At 45.6% G+C, this 18,472-nt stretch overlaps 1 protein-coding gene across 1 annotated transcript in view; it reads right to left on the bottom strand.

Annotated features, from left to right (window-relative positions):
* Positions 1 to 401: 401 nt before the first annotated feature.
* Positions 402 to 18,472, bottom strand: part of LOC119163224 (lysosomal alpha-glucosidase) — a 23,227-nt gene continuing 5,156 nt past the window's right edge. Inside the window, exons 5-19 of the mRNA XM_075886009.1 lie at positions 18,281 to 18,377; positions 17,658 to 17,896; positions 16,601 to 16,732; positions 16,308 to 16,418; positions 15,225 to 15,341; positions 13,818 to 14,017; positions 12,899 to 13,032; positions 12,025 to 12,176; positions 10,407 to 10,555; positions 6,439 to 6,523; positions 5,720 to 5,904; positions 4,428 to 4,513; positions 4,269 to 4,318; positions 2,626 to 2,775; positions 402 to 556 (exon numbers count right to left, since the gene is read on the bottom strand). Coding sequence (XP_075742124.1) covers positions 485 to 556; positions 2,626 to 2,775; positions 4,269 to 4,318; positions 4,428 to 4,513; positions 5,720 to 5,904; positions 6,439 to 6,523; positions 10,407 to 10,555; positions 12,025 to 12,176; positions 12,899 to 13,032; positions 13,818 to 14,017; positions 15,225 to 15,341; positions 16,308 to 16,418; positions 16,601 to 16,732; positions 17,658 to 17,896; positions 18,281 to 18,377 — 1,959 coding nt within the window. The 3' untranslated portion in view covers positions 402 to 484. The remainder of the gene's footprint in view (positions 557 to 2,625; positions 2,776 to 4,268; positions 4,319 to 4,427; positions 4,514 to 5,719; positions 5,905 to 6,438; positions 6,524 to 10,406; positions 10,556 to 12,024; positions 12,177 to 12,898; positions 13,033 to 13,817; positions 14,018 to 15,224; positions 15,342 to 16,307; positions 16,419 to 16,600; positions 16,733 to 17,657; positions 17,897 to 18,280; positions 18,378 to 18,472) is intronic.

The raw sequence follows: 18,472 nt of genomic DNA, 5'->3' as shown, positions 1-18,472 counted from the left end.
TGTTGATGTGTCGCACTCTGATACAGAAAGTTACGGGGCTCACTTTTATCTTCTTTTCTCTCATTCAAGAATCACTTCCCCCTGGGCCCAGCAGAGGGTTGTCTATTCGTTTCCAATTTTCTCGTGCCTTGAATTTCAAAATTCGTGCGATTCATATGTTCTCAAGATTACAAAACTAAACTAGAAAGCAGAGGTTCGTATCTTTTAAGTATACACTTTCTCAAATCCTTCAAGCTGAGACCATCATGAGCTGCGCAAGATTTTTTTTTCTCCGAGTCCATCGCTCTTTCCTCAGTGTTCCGAATTCAGCAGCTTTTCTTTATGAAAAAAAAAAAAATGATGGTACGTACGATGTCGAAGCCATGCCCTGTGCTCTCTAGCGTTGTCAAAGTGAAGACACGGCAATTGCTTTTTATTCCTTGCTGGTTAAGGTAGAATGTCGATAGAAAACAAGAAAATGACACAGTTTTGTGTATCGTCTTTTTTAAGATTCCACGAACCATGCGATGCTGAAGTCTTCGTCCATGAACTGGGCGATGTCGAAAATTCTCAGCGTCTAGAAAATGAGCACAAACATACGTTTACAAATTAACGAGACATATACCTCAGGAAGCAAGGCTCCCACACTTGGTGTGTATATATATATATATATATATATATATATATATATATATATATATATATATATATATATATATATATATATATATATATATATATTGTGAAGAAGAAGATGTGCCTGCAGCGAGCAGCATCGCCAACGCCCGGCTCTCTCGGCTCGTGCTTCGGTTCGTTGCTGTGCCGATCGCTGGACGGTTCATCACGCTTCACAATATATATATATATATATATATATATATATATATATATATATATATATATATATATATATATATATATATATATATATATACACGTCGAGAACTGAACAGCACGTGATAAGAACCGTATGTGGACGTACACGGACAGTTGGTTTCGTTCGCAGTGTTGACAGTGGTTCTTCCTCTTTTTTAGTTTCTTTCTTTTCTTTCTTTTTCTTTTTTTCTCCCCCCCTTTTTTTAGTTCCCTCTCACTCTCGCAAACATGTTTCAAGGCGAGAGGGACGCGGCAGCAACGAAGTTTGGAAATTCATGTCAGTATAACTCATCCCCTGATGAAGGGAGGACCCCTCCCGAAACTGTTGGGAAATAAATATATTTATCCTTGTTGACAACGCTCCCGTTGTGCCATATCCCATATATATATATATATATATATATATATATATATATATATATATATATATATATATATATATATATATATATATATATATATATATATATATATATATATATATATATATATATATATATATATATATATATATATATATATATATATATATATATATATATATATATATATATATATATATATATAAAATTAGGAATAAAGGAGCACACTTACGAAAATTTGATAATTGTTTACTCTACGTTTCGGTAAACAATTATGAAATTTTCGTAAGTGTGCTTCTTTATTCCTAATTATATTTGCACCGGACCCACAGAATTTATTTTTTTGAATCATATATATATATATATATATATTTTGAGAGATTCTATGGAGCTTTCTGAACAGTAAAACTAATGATGATAATAAGAATAGTTGAGCGTTTCAATACAGCTTTTGCTTTGCAAGCAGGTTCACGACCAGAAGGTGTGCAAGCATTCCGTCTTACCTCTTTAGTCCGGCAGTCAGTATAGTAAGTGCGCTCCTGACGGCATGACGCATCCTAGTGCTTACGGTGAGTTGACAAATTAAGTATCCCATTGAATTCTTCAGTTGATCGCGGGTGAACCGTGGAAATCTTTAGCCTGAAGTCACGTTTCTGACAAAGACTCGTTTTAATCAGACAAAGCTTCTCTTCCGTATAAGCACGTTTTCTCATTGCTCAACAGGCTTCAGTAATGATATGTGCCGTATCCTGATTGGTTGAAATATTATCTTACCAAAAGTTTAGCATAAGATGATATTTTATAGATACGCTGCCTGCTTATCAGATATAAGAAATTTAGCGTACGATGTTTGTTTTATAAGTACGGCGCCTGCTAGTCAGATGCGCTGCATGAGGTGAGGAAAAATACACGCTCCCCTCATTGTGGCGTGGCGGCGTTTTATTGCCAGCGATGAGCTCTTTGAAAACTGATTTGGTTTTTTTTACATAAACTGATATCCTTTATAATGCGTGAAATGTGAAACCCTGTCTGAGTAGACAATTTTACGAATTACTTATACAAAATTAACGTACTGAATATACAATTAGCGTACTGATTAGCAGATTTATACTCAAGGTTATCGCGCGTGCACAGCACCGCCGAAGTGCTTTCTATGGCTTTATCTTTATATTTTTATATGCACCTTTTGGGAGCACCAACACCACCAGACATGAATATACACCAAGTTGTTCAGAATAAACAGAGTATCGACATGTATTTCATGCAGAAAAGTTCTGTTTGTCTCTCACGGTGGTTCCGCTGACGATAGCCGAACTTCTGAATATTTTATTATACATAAGCCATGGTACGATTAAAGTCCGACATATAAAACACTACAACACAACGTAAAATTTCGGGAGTGCCTTACCTGCTGAGCCTCCGAGTAGGAAAATGCGAGAGGACGTCCCCCAACAATGGCGACCGAGTGCGGTCGCACCTCTACGCCTGTCACGGTGGCACCACCCAATGTCAGCGTCACGTTGCTGCCTCTTGTCGCGTGTCGTACGGACAACACAGCCTGAAAAATTCAGGACGCGGCTAAATAATTACATCAGCAGCGGTCTGTACAATTGCACATTAACTTCGGAGGCGCCTCACGCGCGCACTGTGTGTTCCTTGGAACGACTCTTGAAAGCCAGTGAGCACATTTGTGCGGGCTTCCTTAGCGGACAACTATAGCGGTCATTTAAGTGAATTGGGCAGCGTATTGCTGCAGAGGATCGCCTTCTCGAGACACTACCATGTGCGACGATCGTTGGGCATGCTGTGCTCCAGAGGACCAACGTCAACAGTATTTTGTTGCTCGGCTTTGACCGAAGAAGAAGAAGAAGAAGAAGAAGAAGAAGAAGAAAAAGAAAAAGAAAAAGAAAAAGAAGAAGAAAAAGAAGAAAAAGAAGAAGAAGAAGAAGAAGAAGAAGAAGAAGAAGAAGAAGAAGAAGAAGAAGAAGAAGAAGAAGAAGAAGAAGAAGAAGAAGAAGAAGAAGAAGAAGAAGAAGAAGAAGAAGAAGAAGAAGAAGAAGAAGAACAAGAAGAAGAAGAACAAGAAGAAGAAGAACAAGAAGAAGAAGAACAAGAAGAAGAAGAAGCAGAAGAAAGGAGGAGGAGGAGGAGAAGCTGTGCATGCATTAATAATAATACCTGGGGTTTAACGCCCCAAAACTACCATACGATTATAAGAAGCTACGCAATGGACGGCTCTGGAAATTTCGACCACATGATGGTGTTCTTTCACGTGCTTCTAAATCTAAGAACACCAGCGTCAGGCATTCTCCCTTCCATAGAAAATGCAGCCGCCGCGGCCGGGATTCGATCCCGCGACCTTCGGGTCAGCAGCCGAGTACCGTAACCGTGCACTATATAGACCACCATGGCGGGTGTTGTCCTCATCTCTTCGTACTAGCTCCGTAAGTTATGGGGCTCGGCCTCAGCCAAGTACACTTTGGGAGCCGCTGCAACTTGCGGGACAGATAAGCTTTTAAGGACGATGGTCTTTCTTGGGGACCTTCGACAGAAAAATTTTGGGCTGCCCGCCCACCCGCCCGCCCGCCCGCCTGTCTATCTGTCTGTCTGTCTGTCTGTCTGTCTGTCTGTCTGTCTGTCTGTACATTTGTCTGTTTGTCCCCCCTTCACGATACCTAAACGGCACCAAACGGCCAATCCCATCCGCGTTAGCGTTCATAGTTGTGCGATTGTCAATTAAAAAGCAATTATTGTTCATATCTGAGGCGCCATAACAACACGTCAATGTTTTGTATGTCTGCCTTTATTTTTTTATATTTAATCTTTATGATGAAAATACATGCAGAAAGTTTTCGATTAAGCCTAACCACATGCGCGTCTTAGAAAGCGTCAGCGCTTGATAAGTGCACTCGGCACAACGCCCTCTCCTTATGGAGGGAGAGGGAACGTTGCTTTTTGTTGCCGCGAGCCCTTTCTTCCCATGGGGAGAGTGCGCGGAATGCTTTGCAACGCGTGCGTCTGGTTACAATAGGCCAGTGCTTTACTGCTTACCTCCGCCAAGGTAAAGTTGTACACGCTGTACTTGTGATCCTGTGCAGCGTCTAGAAGGGTAACAAGCGACACACTGCACAAGCCGTGATACACATGAACGAGAAAAATAGCGAATAAGGCATGCGCACGTCTCAATAAAAAGAAAAGAAAGAGAAGCACCGAGAGATTCGCCGTCGTCCCAGTACATGGTGCCTTGGGCTTTTTGGTCACGTGGTGCCACAAACAGCCATATCGGATTCTTGCGGCTGCGGGATGGGAGCAAATGTTTCATTCAATAGTCACAACGTGTTCTTGGGAAACTTCGAAGTTACCCCGACAGACGACGAAATTAAGTGATTATTATATGTGGGATTTAACGTCCCAGAACCACCATGTGATTATGAGAGACGCCGTAGTGGAGGGCTCCGGAAATTTCGACCACCTGGGGTTCTTTAACGTGCACCCAAATGTGAGCACACAGGCCTACAATAATTCCGCCTCCATCGGAAATGCAGCCGCCGCAGCCGGGATTCGATCCCGCGACCTGCGGGTCAGCAGCCGAGTACCCTATAGCCACTAGACCACCGCGGCGGGGCAATTGAGTGATTCTTGAGATCGCAGTCACCAGAAGTCAGGATGGCAGCGATTATTTAACTGACAGTGTCATGAGAAGAAAACAGACCAATCATTATGGGAAACGAAGCAGGTATGTCCGTTAGGAAAGACGGAGGAGCATATATTCACTTGACTTGATCGTGATAGACATAAGTTCTCACAGAACGTAACCCGAATGAGGGTATAACGTAGCATAAATTTCTATAATCATATGCCCAGCTGATTTAAATATTTTCTTACGATCATTTTCAGCGTAAGACGTTTTTACGAATACTGACCCCGATTGGGGTGCCTTTCATCCTTGCGACAAGATCTATTAGCCCTAAGAAACGAGTTCGCTGAGATCCCTCGCAATCACTCAGCTAAACAACCACAGCAGCTTACGCTGACGAATATTATATACGGTGTAATTTTAGTGCATGGGCACCCTGAAAATTGTCCCATTATTTTCAACGCTCTACGGTGTAGCATGACAAGATATCTATCAATACAAATACTGAGTAGGATGCTGGCCAACAACTGGGAAAAGATGGACTTCAAGTAAGAGGCGTAGCCAGAATTTTGGGGGGTTCGACCATGCGCAGTATCATGTATATGTTCGTGCACGCATGCCTTTATATCTGTCGATAGTTATAGCACGAGAACAAAACGACGGCACAGAGTCAAGAAGGACACGAAAGACACGAAAGTCCTTCTTGTCTCTGTGTCGTCGTTTTGTTCTCGCGCCATAACTATCGTCATGCCATACCAACTAGCCCAAGCTGCCACACTTCTAAATTTATATCTGTGTGCGTGTCGCCAATTTTCCCAATCGTCCACTCTGATGTTACTCTGCACCACCTGTTATTATCACTGACCTCGCTGTGGTGGTGGCGGCCGGCTCCTGCATCGGCACGACGTGGCCCCCGCGCACAAGGACGTTCGCCTTGTCGACGGGCGCCGGGAAGTAACGGTAGCCGCCCGCGGGTTGCTCGAAGCGTCCGCCATCGTATATGTCGTACCACGTGCCCCGCGGAACGTAGGCCTCCACCTTTGTCTGACCCTGCGTTTCGGCAGCACGTCTTTTCAGAAAGCGTTATAGTGTGCATACATTGCGCCTGCTACTCATTCAAAAGCTGCAGCTGATAGATGCATAAATGTTGCAACTGCCCGTTTCTAACAATGAACAACCGCGATAACGTCGACAGCAAACGCGCGAGTGATTATTTCAAAGGGACACTATAAAGAGGTAAATTTGGCTGAATAAAAGTCTATTACTACTACTACTACTAAAGAGGAACAAGTAATCTTGCTCTAGCACACGTATCTGCAACAGCTAAATGATAACTTCACGATTGTGCGCAACAGTTAGTATAAACCGTCGTTCTCAAGGTAAAAACAACAAGCTGCGCAAGTCACCACTCCTTTTGAGAGAGGACCTTCATCCATTCATAACTATTCTGCGTCTGATACTTGGTGTTCTGCGTGTTTGGCTATAAACTAGGGTGCTGTTTTGAATGCTTTTCGTGGAACTTAGTATGTACCGTGTAATTCACGAACACTGGTGTCATTGAATCTTCAATCAATAAGAGCTCACCTGGTAGAGAGCAGGTGATATGAGCAACGCCGATCCCCACATGAACTGTTCGTCGATTTCGTGTGTACGGGGATCTTCTGGAAACCTGAGAAGGTTCGGAATGGTCAGTTGAGAGCTCTCGTAATGTCTGTTACACATCACGTTGCTCGAAATGTGCTGATATAAGGAACTGCTTGAATACTTGAAAGCTTTGTTCTCCTGCAATCGTAAAGCTCTCTTGAGTGATTTGGCGAGAAATACACAGTTACTCTTTGTTGAAAATAAAAAGCTTCCATCTATTCAGACTCGTTGAAGTCAGATATTCCCTTAATTAATTGGCATAATATTGTTACTTTGCTTTTATTCACGAAGGGGCTTCAGATATACTAGAGTGCCGTATCGTATCTCCTGGAAATACCTGGACAGTCGAACCCGACATATATCCATATAGGGGAAACCAAATTATATTTATTAATGAATTATTTCTAATATCAGCAATGTTTTAACGTCAATGCATAGGAGCATGTACGGTGACATCCAACAACAACAACAACAACAACAACAACAACAACAACAACAACAACAACAACAACAACAACAACAACAACAACAACAACAACAACAACAACAACAACAACAACAACAAAAAACAACAGCAACAGCAACAACGACGACGACAACGACGACAAAGACGACAACGACGACAAAGACGACAACAACAACAACAACAACAGCCGAAACTCTTAATATATCGAGCATCGGGCAGCGGAAAACGCCACAACAAGTTGGCTTTCCTGCCCAAACTTTTGTATTTTCCTCAACGAAGAGGACTTAGTCGGATGCAGTTGGGAGACCGAGTGGTGCGATTGGGAGGACGCCGCGCAGAGAGAGTAGAAACTACTGCTTGCCATGAAGTGATTTTCGCCCCCATGATACCTCGTCGCTGAGCTGCTGGCCCTTTGCGCGGGGTCGCCGTTCTCTTCAGCGTTGGTTTGTTAATGCAAAAGATTCCTTAAAGCAGAAGCTGCTGCTCTCCGCAAGTCCGGTGGATATCAGTCGAGTGGAACGTGAGCAAGAGAAACATTTCGTTGCGCTGCTGAGAGCTTCCCAAGTATCACGCTGATATATTGAAAAACAAGGCCTACATTAGGCAAAGACTAGACGGTTCTGGCCTCTCACGAGTATGCATGACTGCGTATGATGATCTTGAGGGGCTATTTACATTAATACCATACTTTCCTCACGCGTAACCCACCTCCACATGTAAGCCCGCACCCCCAAATATGAACTACAAAAGAAATTTTAAAAAATCAAAATAATGCGCATTGCCGCGGAGGCGTCTTCTTTGCATCATTTTGGAGCAGTGCAGATAAGCCACTATTCAGCACCAAGATTTGCAGTGCATTAGATTATTTTTTTAAATTAAATGTATATAAGGAGAGGTTGGTGCCAGTGTGTAGAGCCGGCTACTCCACAGTGCTTGTAGAATAGTCGTTATCGCATATTATATAACAAATACAAGGCTATACAATGGCACATTGTACAACACTCACACACCAAGTCGAAGTTATTAAAAGTTGTATATCGAATGATCCAATATATCTAACTAATTCCCGTTATTCTTATTTAAAGTTCAATATATGCGGGTTCGACTGCAGCACAACTGCACGGGTTTTTTTGTTTTTTTTTTTCATACGTGTTATCACCAATGAAGCAAGATATTAACCGAGCGGAACATGCCAGTTGGAGAGTGAAGGAAACAAGTAAAAATTTAAGGGCTAATTTTCTTTGATAACAAGAAAGAAAACGAGCCCTTAAATTTCTTGTTTCCTTTATTGATAGCGAGCGTCTCGTTCTGGCAGACTTGATGCCGTGAAGTAATGCGAGGTATTATTGGTCAGCTGCCAGCTCGTAATATGATCACGTGCTACTGTCACAAACGAGCGCTCCGAAAAAGCGCGCGCCGCCGAATTATAGCGACAGCGACGATACCAAGCGCAGAAAGGCGCCTCAAGGTGGTGGTGGTGGTGGTAGTGGTTAGAAGATGAGAAAAAGGCACCTAGTTTCTGCAACCCGGTCGGGAACACGGCGCAGTGCCTACCTCAAGGTCAGCAATAAAGAAAAAAAAAAAACACCCAAAGGCTCCACGGGCGCGCCGTCCCTCCCCTCTCAGAAGCGTGGTCTCGCCGACCATCCTCCTCACAATGGCGGCCGAGCAAGCCCTGGAAGGTTCTCGAGGGAAAGGGGCGTGGTGATGCAGAGTTGCGTCATGTGTCGCGGACGGCCCTCGAGACGTCTCGCGCTTTCCCCAGCCTTCACTTCGCATCACGCCGACGGAAACGATGAGAATTTTCTGGAATCTAGCGCGAAGGGTATTTAACCAAGCAGCAGATATGGGAGATCAGGAGAAGAAGAAAGTTAGCGCCAGTGTGCGTAGGGTGTTTCCACCGTGTCTGTCGGCAAAGGTTCTGTCCTTAGTGACAAAGCAGGAAGAAGGAATTTTGCGCCAGTGTGCGTAGAGTGTTCCGCCTTGTCGGCGAAGCCTTTTGTCCTCAGTGACAAAGGAGAAGAAAGTATGCGCCAGAGTGTGTAGGGTGTTGCCACCGTGTCGTCGGCGAAGGTTTTGTCCTTAGCGACAAAGCAGGTAATGAAGAGGATTTCCACCTGAGGGGTGAGACTCGTGCTACAAGCAGAAGAGTGGTAGACTACCGCCAGAGAGCGAGGACGCGTCCTGCAATCGCAACGCGTGGGAAGCCGACGTGTTACCGGCGAAGTTTGGTGCTTGGAGAGCGGCCAATTGAAGACGCAAGGTTTCCTGGAAGAGGAACTTCGGGGGCAGCGGAACGACAACAGCGCTGGACTTTGAGTGAGTGATTCTCGGAAGAGTATCATTCAGACTTTTGTTCCAAGGACTTTGGACGGAATATGTTGTCGAACTCTTTAGTCTTTAAGTGTCTTGGTTGTTCGATGCATGCGATTGCATTGTAGTGCGTATTGTTTGTGTCCGTTGTTTCCAGTGTGGCTGATTGTACTGTGTAGTACGTAGTTTGACTGGTGACATATCGTATTAAACTAATGTCGAGTGTGCATATTTGTGTATCATTTTGATCTGCCACAATTGAGAATATAATTTTGTTTTGTTTATCAACTCTCGGCTCTGACTTGTTCTTTGGGCCACAGCCGGCGTCTGCTGGCGCGCCAAATAGGACCACTTCTAAATTGTCCACGCTTTCGTGGTGCGGTTCGGGGGGCCGATACTTCGGCCCTTGAAATTAGCCCGGCGATCGCCTCCTTAATTAACGGGACCTGTGACAGCTACGTGACGCCAACAGGCAGATAGAGTGTTCCACCCTCGCTGTAAGGGCTTCAGGCGGCACTGACTGACGCTCCCACGTAGAGTGCCTCGATACCCGCTCCGCCGCCCAGAGTGAAGACGTCTGCGGCGGCCGCCATTATCACTCCCGCTGCATTCAGGTTTCGCTCTAGCACGTAGTGGCCCCAAGCTTAACGCGAATGGTTGTAGCCCTGAGGAACTCAACATCCATGCAAAACATGCTGAATGAAGCTGGCACGTGAGCTCTACAGCTTGGCGAAGACGCTGCAAGCACTACAATGGTGGAGAGAGCAGTACAAAAGGTGGCAGCACCCTGAGCGGGGGCGCGTGCATCGAGGCACCCTACTCCCACGTTTAAATGCACATATGTACCCTACAATGTGGACGGAGGGATGACCGCCACCATATCTCAGTAGTATAGCATCGGACGCGTCACTGGAAGCTCGCAGGTGTGGTGCCTGCCGGCGGTGAGTCTCTTTGCCTCCACTTTACTTTCTTCGCATTTTAATTGCAAGTACTCTATGAATAACGTCTTTTAAGCTTTCCTTGGCATCAGTGTCCGTCAGTTATCATTATTGTTGCTGAAGAGCGAGACGCACGATAAGATAATTGGGTAGTTATTAGAGAGAAACCTTCTTGTTGAAGTTGCACTCACTCAAAGAAAAGTGGCCTAGCTACGGTCTCTCCGTAGACGTGGCTCCGGTAGAAGAGCGTGTACAGATAAGGAAGCAATGCGTATCGAACGGTCAGGGAATTCTTGGTGGCTAGAACCACCTCAGGTCCCATGCTGTACGGGTCTTGGTCCTGCGGTTGATGTGCAGAGCAAAATGTATTGGCAATGCCAACATGGACAACTCATAGTTATCAACACTTCATCGACGCACCACATTCAGTGGCAAGCGGTCGCAATCACTTGATCGTTCACAAGCATCGTTCACATTCAAGCATCGTTCAAGCATCGTTCACATTTCTTATCTCAGTTTCTCGCCATGTTCTAAAACATGGATCAGACGCAAACGTCAAGCAGAATACCGTGTAGTGCGACTCATAATCGTGGTCGATCACTTGGATTCACTCCCTCAAAATGATGCTCAAGTTTATTTTCAAAGTAAAACACGATAGCCGTCGCGCCACGTGTGGGGCGCAGGCATCAAGTGATGCGTGTACTGCACGTCGATCCAATGAACGAATGGTATTAATTTTAGGCATGGCGTCACAGAAAACCACTGACTAAATTTTAGCGTGCTTAAGGTCAAGAGCGCGAAAATAACACGTGGTGGACAGGAAAAATACGGGACATAAAAGCGCTGTATTATTTTCGCGCTGTTAACCTAAAGTATACATATGCACAACCAGCTAGCCCAGTCCGCCACTTTATTTTCAGCACCGGGGGCATCTTCTAACGCAAGCATAAATCCACGCGTCGACGAGCGTTCTTGCATCTTGAGGCTCGTTCACACCTGCGGCTAGCACCGGTTGCACGACCGAGTGAAGGCCTGACCACACGTACGCGCTTTAGCGCGTCAGCGCGTGGAGTGTGTACTCGGCGGCACGTCCTCACCAGGGCGCGCAGCATCGTCTAGCCATGTGCCCTCTCCCTGTATAGAGCCTTTAGTCGCAAAGCGACTGTGCGCAAAGATTCGCATATGGCTGCTTTCGTCGCAATGCCGCTGCTTTGGCTTATTCACTGGCTGCTTGATTTTTCAGTCGCGTGGCTGCACTCGCAGACCTCTGAACCAATCACATGCGCAAGAACGAAATGTCAGCTTATTTGGCGGAGCAATGGTGATGCGAGCAGACGTGAATTGTAGCAATTGATTGATATGTGGGGTTTAACGTCCCAAAATCATGCACCATATGATTATGAGAGACGCCGTAGTGGAGGACTCCGGAAATTTATACCACCTGGGGTTCTTCAACGTGCGCCCAAATCTTAGCACACGGGCCTACAGCCTTTTCGCCTCCATCGAGAATGCAGCCGCCGCAGCCGGGATTCGATCCCGTGACCTACGGGTGAGCAGCCGAGTACCTTAGCCACTAGACCACCGCGGCGGGGCTGAATTGTGGCAACAAGTTTAGGCGCATGCGCACACAGGTGCGAACATCGGCCGACAGGCGCACGTGTGAACACTGATCGCGACTTTCTTCGAATTGGGACGATATTTGGGCGGAATCGGACCCGCGACTTCTGTAACTCGCAGCCTGATGCCGTAGCCACAGGGTTTCCGTGGCAGGTACGTGCATATGCGAGCTGAACGCAAAGCTATGCGCACCTGGCACGAATATTCGTTGTGGTTTCTCGAGAACGGATAGAACGCCCCCAGAACTTGCCAGCGGGCGCACAGTTCCACGGTGGTGTTGCCCGCAAAACCGCATATGTCCGCACCTGCCAGGGGTATACCGTACATGCCGAAACTGAGGAAATCTGCGGCAAAGAAAAAAAGAACGATCATAACGCCTTTGTGCGACATCTTATGCAATGCATAATTTACTACTTCCGGCCACCAATATGCAAGCTGTTTCTTTCATAAATAAATTGTTTTGCTTCAACTGCGCCTACAATACTCTATTAGGTTCGGGGCCCGTATTCCCGTTTTGGCACATGCTTATATCCTGAAGCAGGTGCGCGCATTGAAATATCCAAAACGGACCACAGTGCATGCCCTTCCGTGTTTCCATTTTTTTGCAGGCATAGGTCATAAGCACTTCCATCATGTTCCTTCACGCGTACAGTCTCTCAATTTTGACACAGTGATGTTCATTAGAATCATTGAGAAAGATCTGACGCATTTATACAGCCATTTTCATGGATATGATGTGGTTATAGATATATAACATGCTTATGATATAGCGACTAAGGGCAACAGTGCCCCAACAAAATTGTAATGGTGTTGCAGTAGGCGGAGTCAGCATAATGTATGCATAGACATTGGTGATTACGCTGCCTGAACATATCCGTTACGATGTAACTAGTGTCTTTTCTTTACCGTGTGTGCAGCAGTTAATCTCATAATTTTGTTACAAATAAAGCGGGTTCTTGGAATGTTGAGGGACCAAGAAATATTGCCTCCTTGTAGAGAAAGGCTCAGCTTTTACGCGCGGCTGCCCCGTGAAAAATGCGATGTCTTACAGGTAATTTGTACGTACTTGGTATGCTTAGTCTCATATCTTCCCAGCTAGACTCGATGTCTCCCGACCAATGGCCACTCCAGGCACCTTGGCCCGAGGAGGTGGCTCGCGAAATAATGAAGGGACGCTTCTGGCGGATCTCGACCAGGGCCCTGAAAAGACGAGACGCAGTTAATAAATGAGAGTTGCTTCATGTACATGGGCGATAATACATTTATGGCCGTCTGAAGTCATCTTTAGTTTATTATTGACGTGGTGTAAAGAGATTGCGCCAGTAGGTTGCCCGGTATACTGTTTATTTTTTAGAGGCGTCAAACATAGATCACGTATAGGGTCCAGGTATCTAAGCGTAAGAAGGGCAGCACGCACAATATAAAACTTAGCATAACAGTTACATAGCATTTCAAAACAAAGTATTCAATAGACACATATATGTGCACATATGGTGATGCTCTTGGTGGAACCTCCTCTCAATGAGTGATCGAGATCGTGAAACTACAGCCTCTCACACTGCCAGCCGAATGAAGCCAAAAGCCAATTGATCTTGTTTTCAAAGTCGAATGCGCTCACCCATTGTCCACAAGACGAGCACCGATCGTTTATTTTGTGTAGTTTCTGCTCCATATATCTTTGTGCAATCTGCGTTAAATCGCTCAAGTAACACAATCGTGGAGTTCCGGTATACTGTGGGCATCTCTGACGTTTGACATCCTCTGCACTTCCTCCCTCCCTCTCCTTACAGGTCTATCAATATAATAGCAAATTGTGAAACTATTACAGGTTGCCTAGTGAATGGTGCCCATTTAAAGTTGCGTTGAGCCATAACGATAACGACACTATCTACCTGCAGTCACCTATATACGGACTGCACTTTATGGTAGCAAGCAAGGTTATCCGCTAAGTATACCGTGCGTTCCCTGATGGCCAAACAGCTCACCGGTAAGTGGCCCTTGCTTCGAGCTGCGAGTAGACGCTGTGCAAGTTGTAGTGGGAAGAGGCGTAGTGCTGGTCACTCATGCACAACGTGCGAATGCACAGCGGATCGGGTCCCGGGACGTAGGGCGGCTGCTCCACTTTCTGGTCTCGCGGGCATCCGTTCTCGTGGCCATTGTAAAAATTCGACGGCTCGTTCATGTCCTGCGAAAGGCGTCATCGTCGTAACTGCGCCCACTGCAGGGAAATCACCATGCAGTGAGCGATTGCCAATCGACCCGGCACTGTACTTGCTGCAGCGAGTTCATTCCCTCAAACTTCTTAATATCATCTGCCCACCGAACCTTCTTTCGGCCTCTGGCGCACTTGCCTCCTCTTGGATGCCAGTATGTAACTCTTGATAACCACGCCAGTATGTTGCGCTACATGCAGGTGACATGCAACGCGTAGTTATCGTTCCATATATCATGCGCCAATTACTAAGTGAAAACGTTTTTTAACAATGCTGTAACATTACATTTGTGAATGGCCGCTGAACGCCGTACATCGGCTGGGCGGAGTACATGCTTCGCAAATTTTGCCATTAGCGGAGTTTGATGATAGGAATCTCCTTTGCTTTTCCCCGTTTTATTTTTTTTTCTGATTATCACTGTCACTTCTCAATGTTCTTCAGGACCATTTTCTAATGAAAGTACGTGGCATGCTTCAATGGTGGTTGCCAGACTAAAGTTTTTCATGCGCCTGCATTACTGGCTAGTGCATTAGTGCAACCAAACATACAATAAAAAACTATTAGTCCGTGAAAGATTTATCGCCATATTGTCAACTTTCACTGAAAAGTCCATCTATTCTGCATGAGATCCTATCAAGAGTTCAATTTCAATTTTCACTTTCACTAGAATACATCAGGGTGAAATTTACAAAACTGTCTTTCGTAAGTGCGTTTCCCTATTGGTCGGCCGGCTTCTCTAATGATAAGTCCGACATCATGATTGGCTGAAATATCTCCTTGCGAAAATTGTTAACATAACGCGTTTTTATAAATGGGGGCCCCCAGATTGTTTTCTGATTGGTGTTAGTGTTTTCAGATGAAAAACCGAAAAAGCAGTGAAAACAGCTATGCCCGAATCATGTCGCATCTTTTCGGCACTTAACTGTCTGTACACACGACTGTGATTGGCGGTCGCAGCCAGGACCATAGCCAGGAATTTTTTTTTTTGGGGAGGGGGGGGGGGAATAGGAGAGGAACGCTAGTTAAGGCGTTGAAGAACGCTATTTACAGTACTTATTTTGGTAAAACACAGACTTTCGTCCAAATTTAACAGAGAAAAAAAAAGCTAGCCCCCCCCCCCCCTCCTGTCTATACAGAGCACTACATGCATGGAGCACCAAATGGAGTTCGAGTACTTACTATCCAGGCTCCGTCGAAAGGCACCACGTCGTGGAATCTTCGAAACTGTCGCGTCCAGTAACGAGACGAGTTGGGATGCGTGAAGTCAGGAAACACTGTGCTCACATAGTTCCACACCTGCAGCACCACGAGAATCAGGTGATTCCAAACTTCGCGCGTACGTATATGCACACGTTTTTGCCTTCTGTTCGAGTATACAGTGCGAGTATAGTGCGCTCACAGGTGTATATATATGTGCAAGTGGCCTGTTGCCCATGTATACTTTGGCGTAAGCGAGAGTCCCTACGCCACGGCATGCGCACGTTTTGGCACTTCATCGTGGTTCCAATCATTGCGGTCGATATGTAGTTCGAAAAGCTTGACTACCCGAAGCAGCAGTAGTAGCGCGCGTGGCGATTGTGTTGGAACAAGTAAGGCATAAGTAACGACATCCTCCCATTAAGTAAACCTAACGGCGGTGCACAGGCTCAGTGACTTCCGTGACTCGCTACTTCGTAACATATCCAATCGGACATCATACATTTCTCACTTCCTGTATAATATGCGACGTAACGTGCTGTAAAAATGCGGATGGCCCCGTTATTGCCAGTCCTGTGTTATTAGTGCTCCCCTTTGTGCTTCAACGTTTTTTACAACATATTTTTTACGTGACGTTCAATGTCGTCGTGGTGGTGGTCGTAATACACGAAAACTCGTGTTGCTATACGTTGGGTAAGGCCACTTTACGCTGTAACTGTACCCCCTACCCCCCGCACAGAGGCCTTCTGTCCTTCTGTCCTTCTCTCACAGGCCTTCTGTCCTTCTCTCACTGGCTGCCCACTTTGACACTTTGAACAACGACCAATAGGGTTCAGACAGAGGGCCATCCACCCTGTGTTAGGCAACACAGCTTCCTCGCCAACCCCACCCACGCACACACACATAAAATGAAATAAAAATACAACGATTAAGTGTTTATTTATGCAGAAAAGGCAAAGTGATTAACAGACGTGAAGGGGACGGACACCTTCACGTGGACAGCATATGCCATTCACACTGTACCCCATTTTCTCAATTGTTATAGTGAATTTTATGCAAACTTACCTTGGCGTACACAATACCACCTGTGACGTTTTTAACGAAAACGTCCATTTCGAGCCCTTCGTCAAACGGTGGATAGGTGCCAGGCATTTCGCTTCCGCTTACGCCCGGGTCCTGTGCGGGAGTAAGTCGAGTTACATCGGTGTCAATTACAGCTACGCAAAGCTTCTGTTAGCTTTCGCTTTTATTGCGACATACTCTCTAACCAGAAGACTGCGAAAAAGAGGGTATAATAAAACGAATGCTGACTCACTTTCCTAAGGAAGACGCGTATACGTAGCTGAGAAGGAACCCACGAAAATCATGACGTAGTGACGCCCTCCCTCGTGTACTTTCGCAACGAAGTCTGGAAGGCCAGCGTAGGTATGCTTGTCGTAAGTGAAATCATTCCAATTCTTCATGTAGTCGATGTCATTCCACTGGACGTCCTGCATCAGAAGCGATGAAAAAAAAAACACAATTAAGGAGAGTCAGTAATCCAGTCTGCAGGAATTCAGCTCTCGCTGGATCTCTGTCCTGATAGCCTTATATCGTAGCCTCTAGAGCTGTAATGACAATAAATATCTTACTGACGGTATCGCGGTACTTGTTCAATCCCAATATCTGCGCAGAAGTTCAGTTTCGCCCTTTTTTTATTATAATGAAAACCCCTGAAGGCCAGGCCATTACTCCGTTTACTGTTTTAGAAGTTCTATTTCAGTTTCGATGTTCTCTCCTATGTTCAGCCTACGACACGGTCATTAAGCACACATTTCAATCTCATTTCATTGCAACCAGTGTTCTTAGTGCAGAGTGAAGTTTAAAGGGGTCCTGATACAAAAAAATGTCTACTTTTTTTTTCATCTTTGCAATCGGTAGCTCATGACCAACTTATCATGGCTGAAAACCACGTTTGTGTGAGTGAGTGACTGTTATTTTTTATTTAGAGACGTTTTTTAGAGCACCCAGTGGCAGTTTCGGTTTTAAAGAGCACCGAACTAAGCAGGAGCAATTCTAGTGGCTAAGTAAACCCAGCTGGCCACGTGATCGCGCAAAACTGTGACGAGGTTGACGGTGCGAGCGGGCGCCGCAATGACCATTCAACACAAATTCGTGACGTAGTTTGTATATACGATGACATCGCGCTTATGTTGGCGTCGCGAACTGCTCCGCATCTCGCTTGGCCACGCGACATGAACTTTGAAATTGATTTTAAACACGTTAAAGGCTACATTTGCCCTTCACATTTCGTTGATGTTGTGCACGTCTCCGCATAAGTCTATCTCATTCAGTATCTCGCCTTCGAAATTTCTATGTCAGCGCTCCTTTCAAAGCGAACCGGCTCTGCTCTTCGAAACGTTCCGCGGTCCTCACCAGTGGTATGCCGGCTCGGATGTTGTTCTCCATGACTTCCCGGGTCTTGTTGAGCGTGCGGTAACCGTAGCGGCAAAGGTGGAAACCGAGGGCCCAGTACGGAGGCATGGCGGGGAAGCCGACCACACGCTGGTACTGCTGCACCACTTGTCCGGGAGTGGGGCCCGCGAATACGAAGAAGTCAAGCACGCCGCCCAGGCTGCGGAACGTGGCTGCCGGCGTGGGCTGCAGCAGGACCTCTGATAGATGTGCGCGCGTCAGTTGCGTGAAAGCGCACTGGTGTCGCTCTCCGCGAGCCATACGACGGTGGCATAGAAGGTGAACAATTAGGTATCGAGGTTAGTGCGTTAGTACCCCAGGAAAAGTTCTGGCAACGGTGTTGTCCTGATTGTGAAGGAAAGCGTGCAGAAAAGATACTTGACGACGTTGGGGTATACCATGTGTACCACGTATAGAATTATGTATTTTATTGTTTCGTTCTTCATGGGATTCTTTATCATGTGATGCTTCTGTGCATCCGCTACATTGCGGTTGCCTGCTGAGCGTTTCTTTCATTCACATCAACGATGTGCACTATACATATGGTGTTCAAGAACGGTAAAATAACACTCAGCATCTCTTACCGATGAAGTTGATGTTGTGAAGGTATATTCCGTGGCTTGATCCGTCCGTTTCGAGGGCGACGTAGAATGGATGCGCTCCGTAAAGGTTGCTGTTGGGCTGAGAGGAGATTTGTTGGGGTTAAATACAAATATGACTAAAGTACATTGTACAAAAACAAATGAAAGGAAGATGGGATAGAGGGCAGACTACTG

Source organism: Rhipicephalus microplus, chromosome 2 (genome assembly GCF_043290135.1).
Source record: "Rhipicephalus microplus isolate Deutch F79 chromosome 2, USDA_Rmic, whole genome shotgun sequence".
NCBI lineage: Eukaryota > Metazoa > Arthropoda > Arachnida > Ixodida > Ixodidae > Rhipicephalus > Rhipicephalus microplus.
Note: the sequence above shows the minus strand (reverse complement) of the source record. Positions and strands in the feature narration are given on the sequence as shown.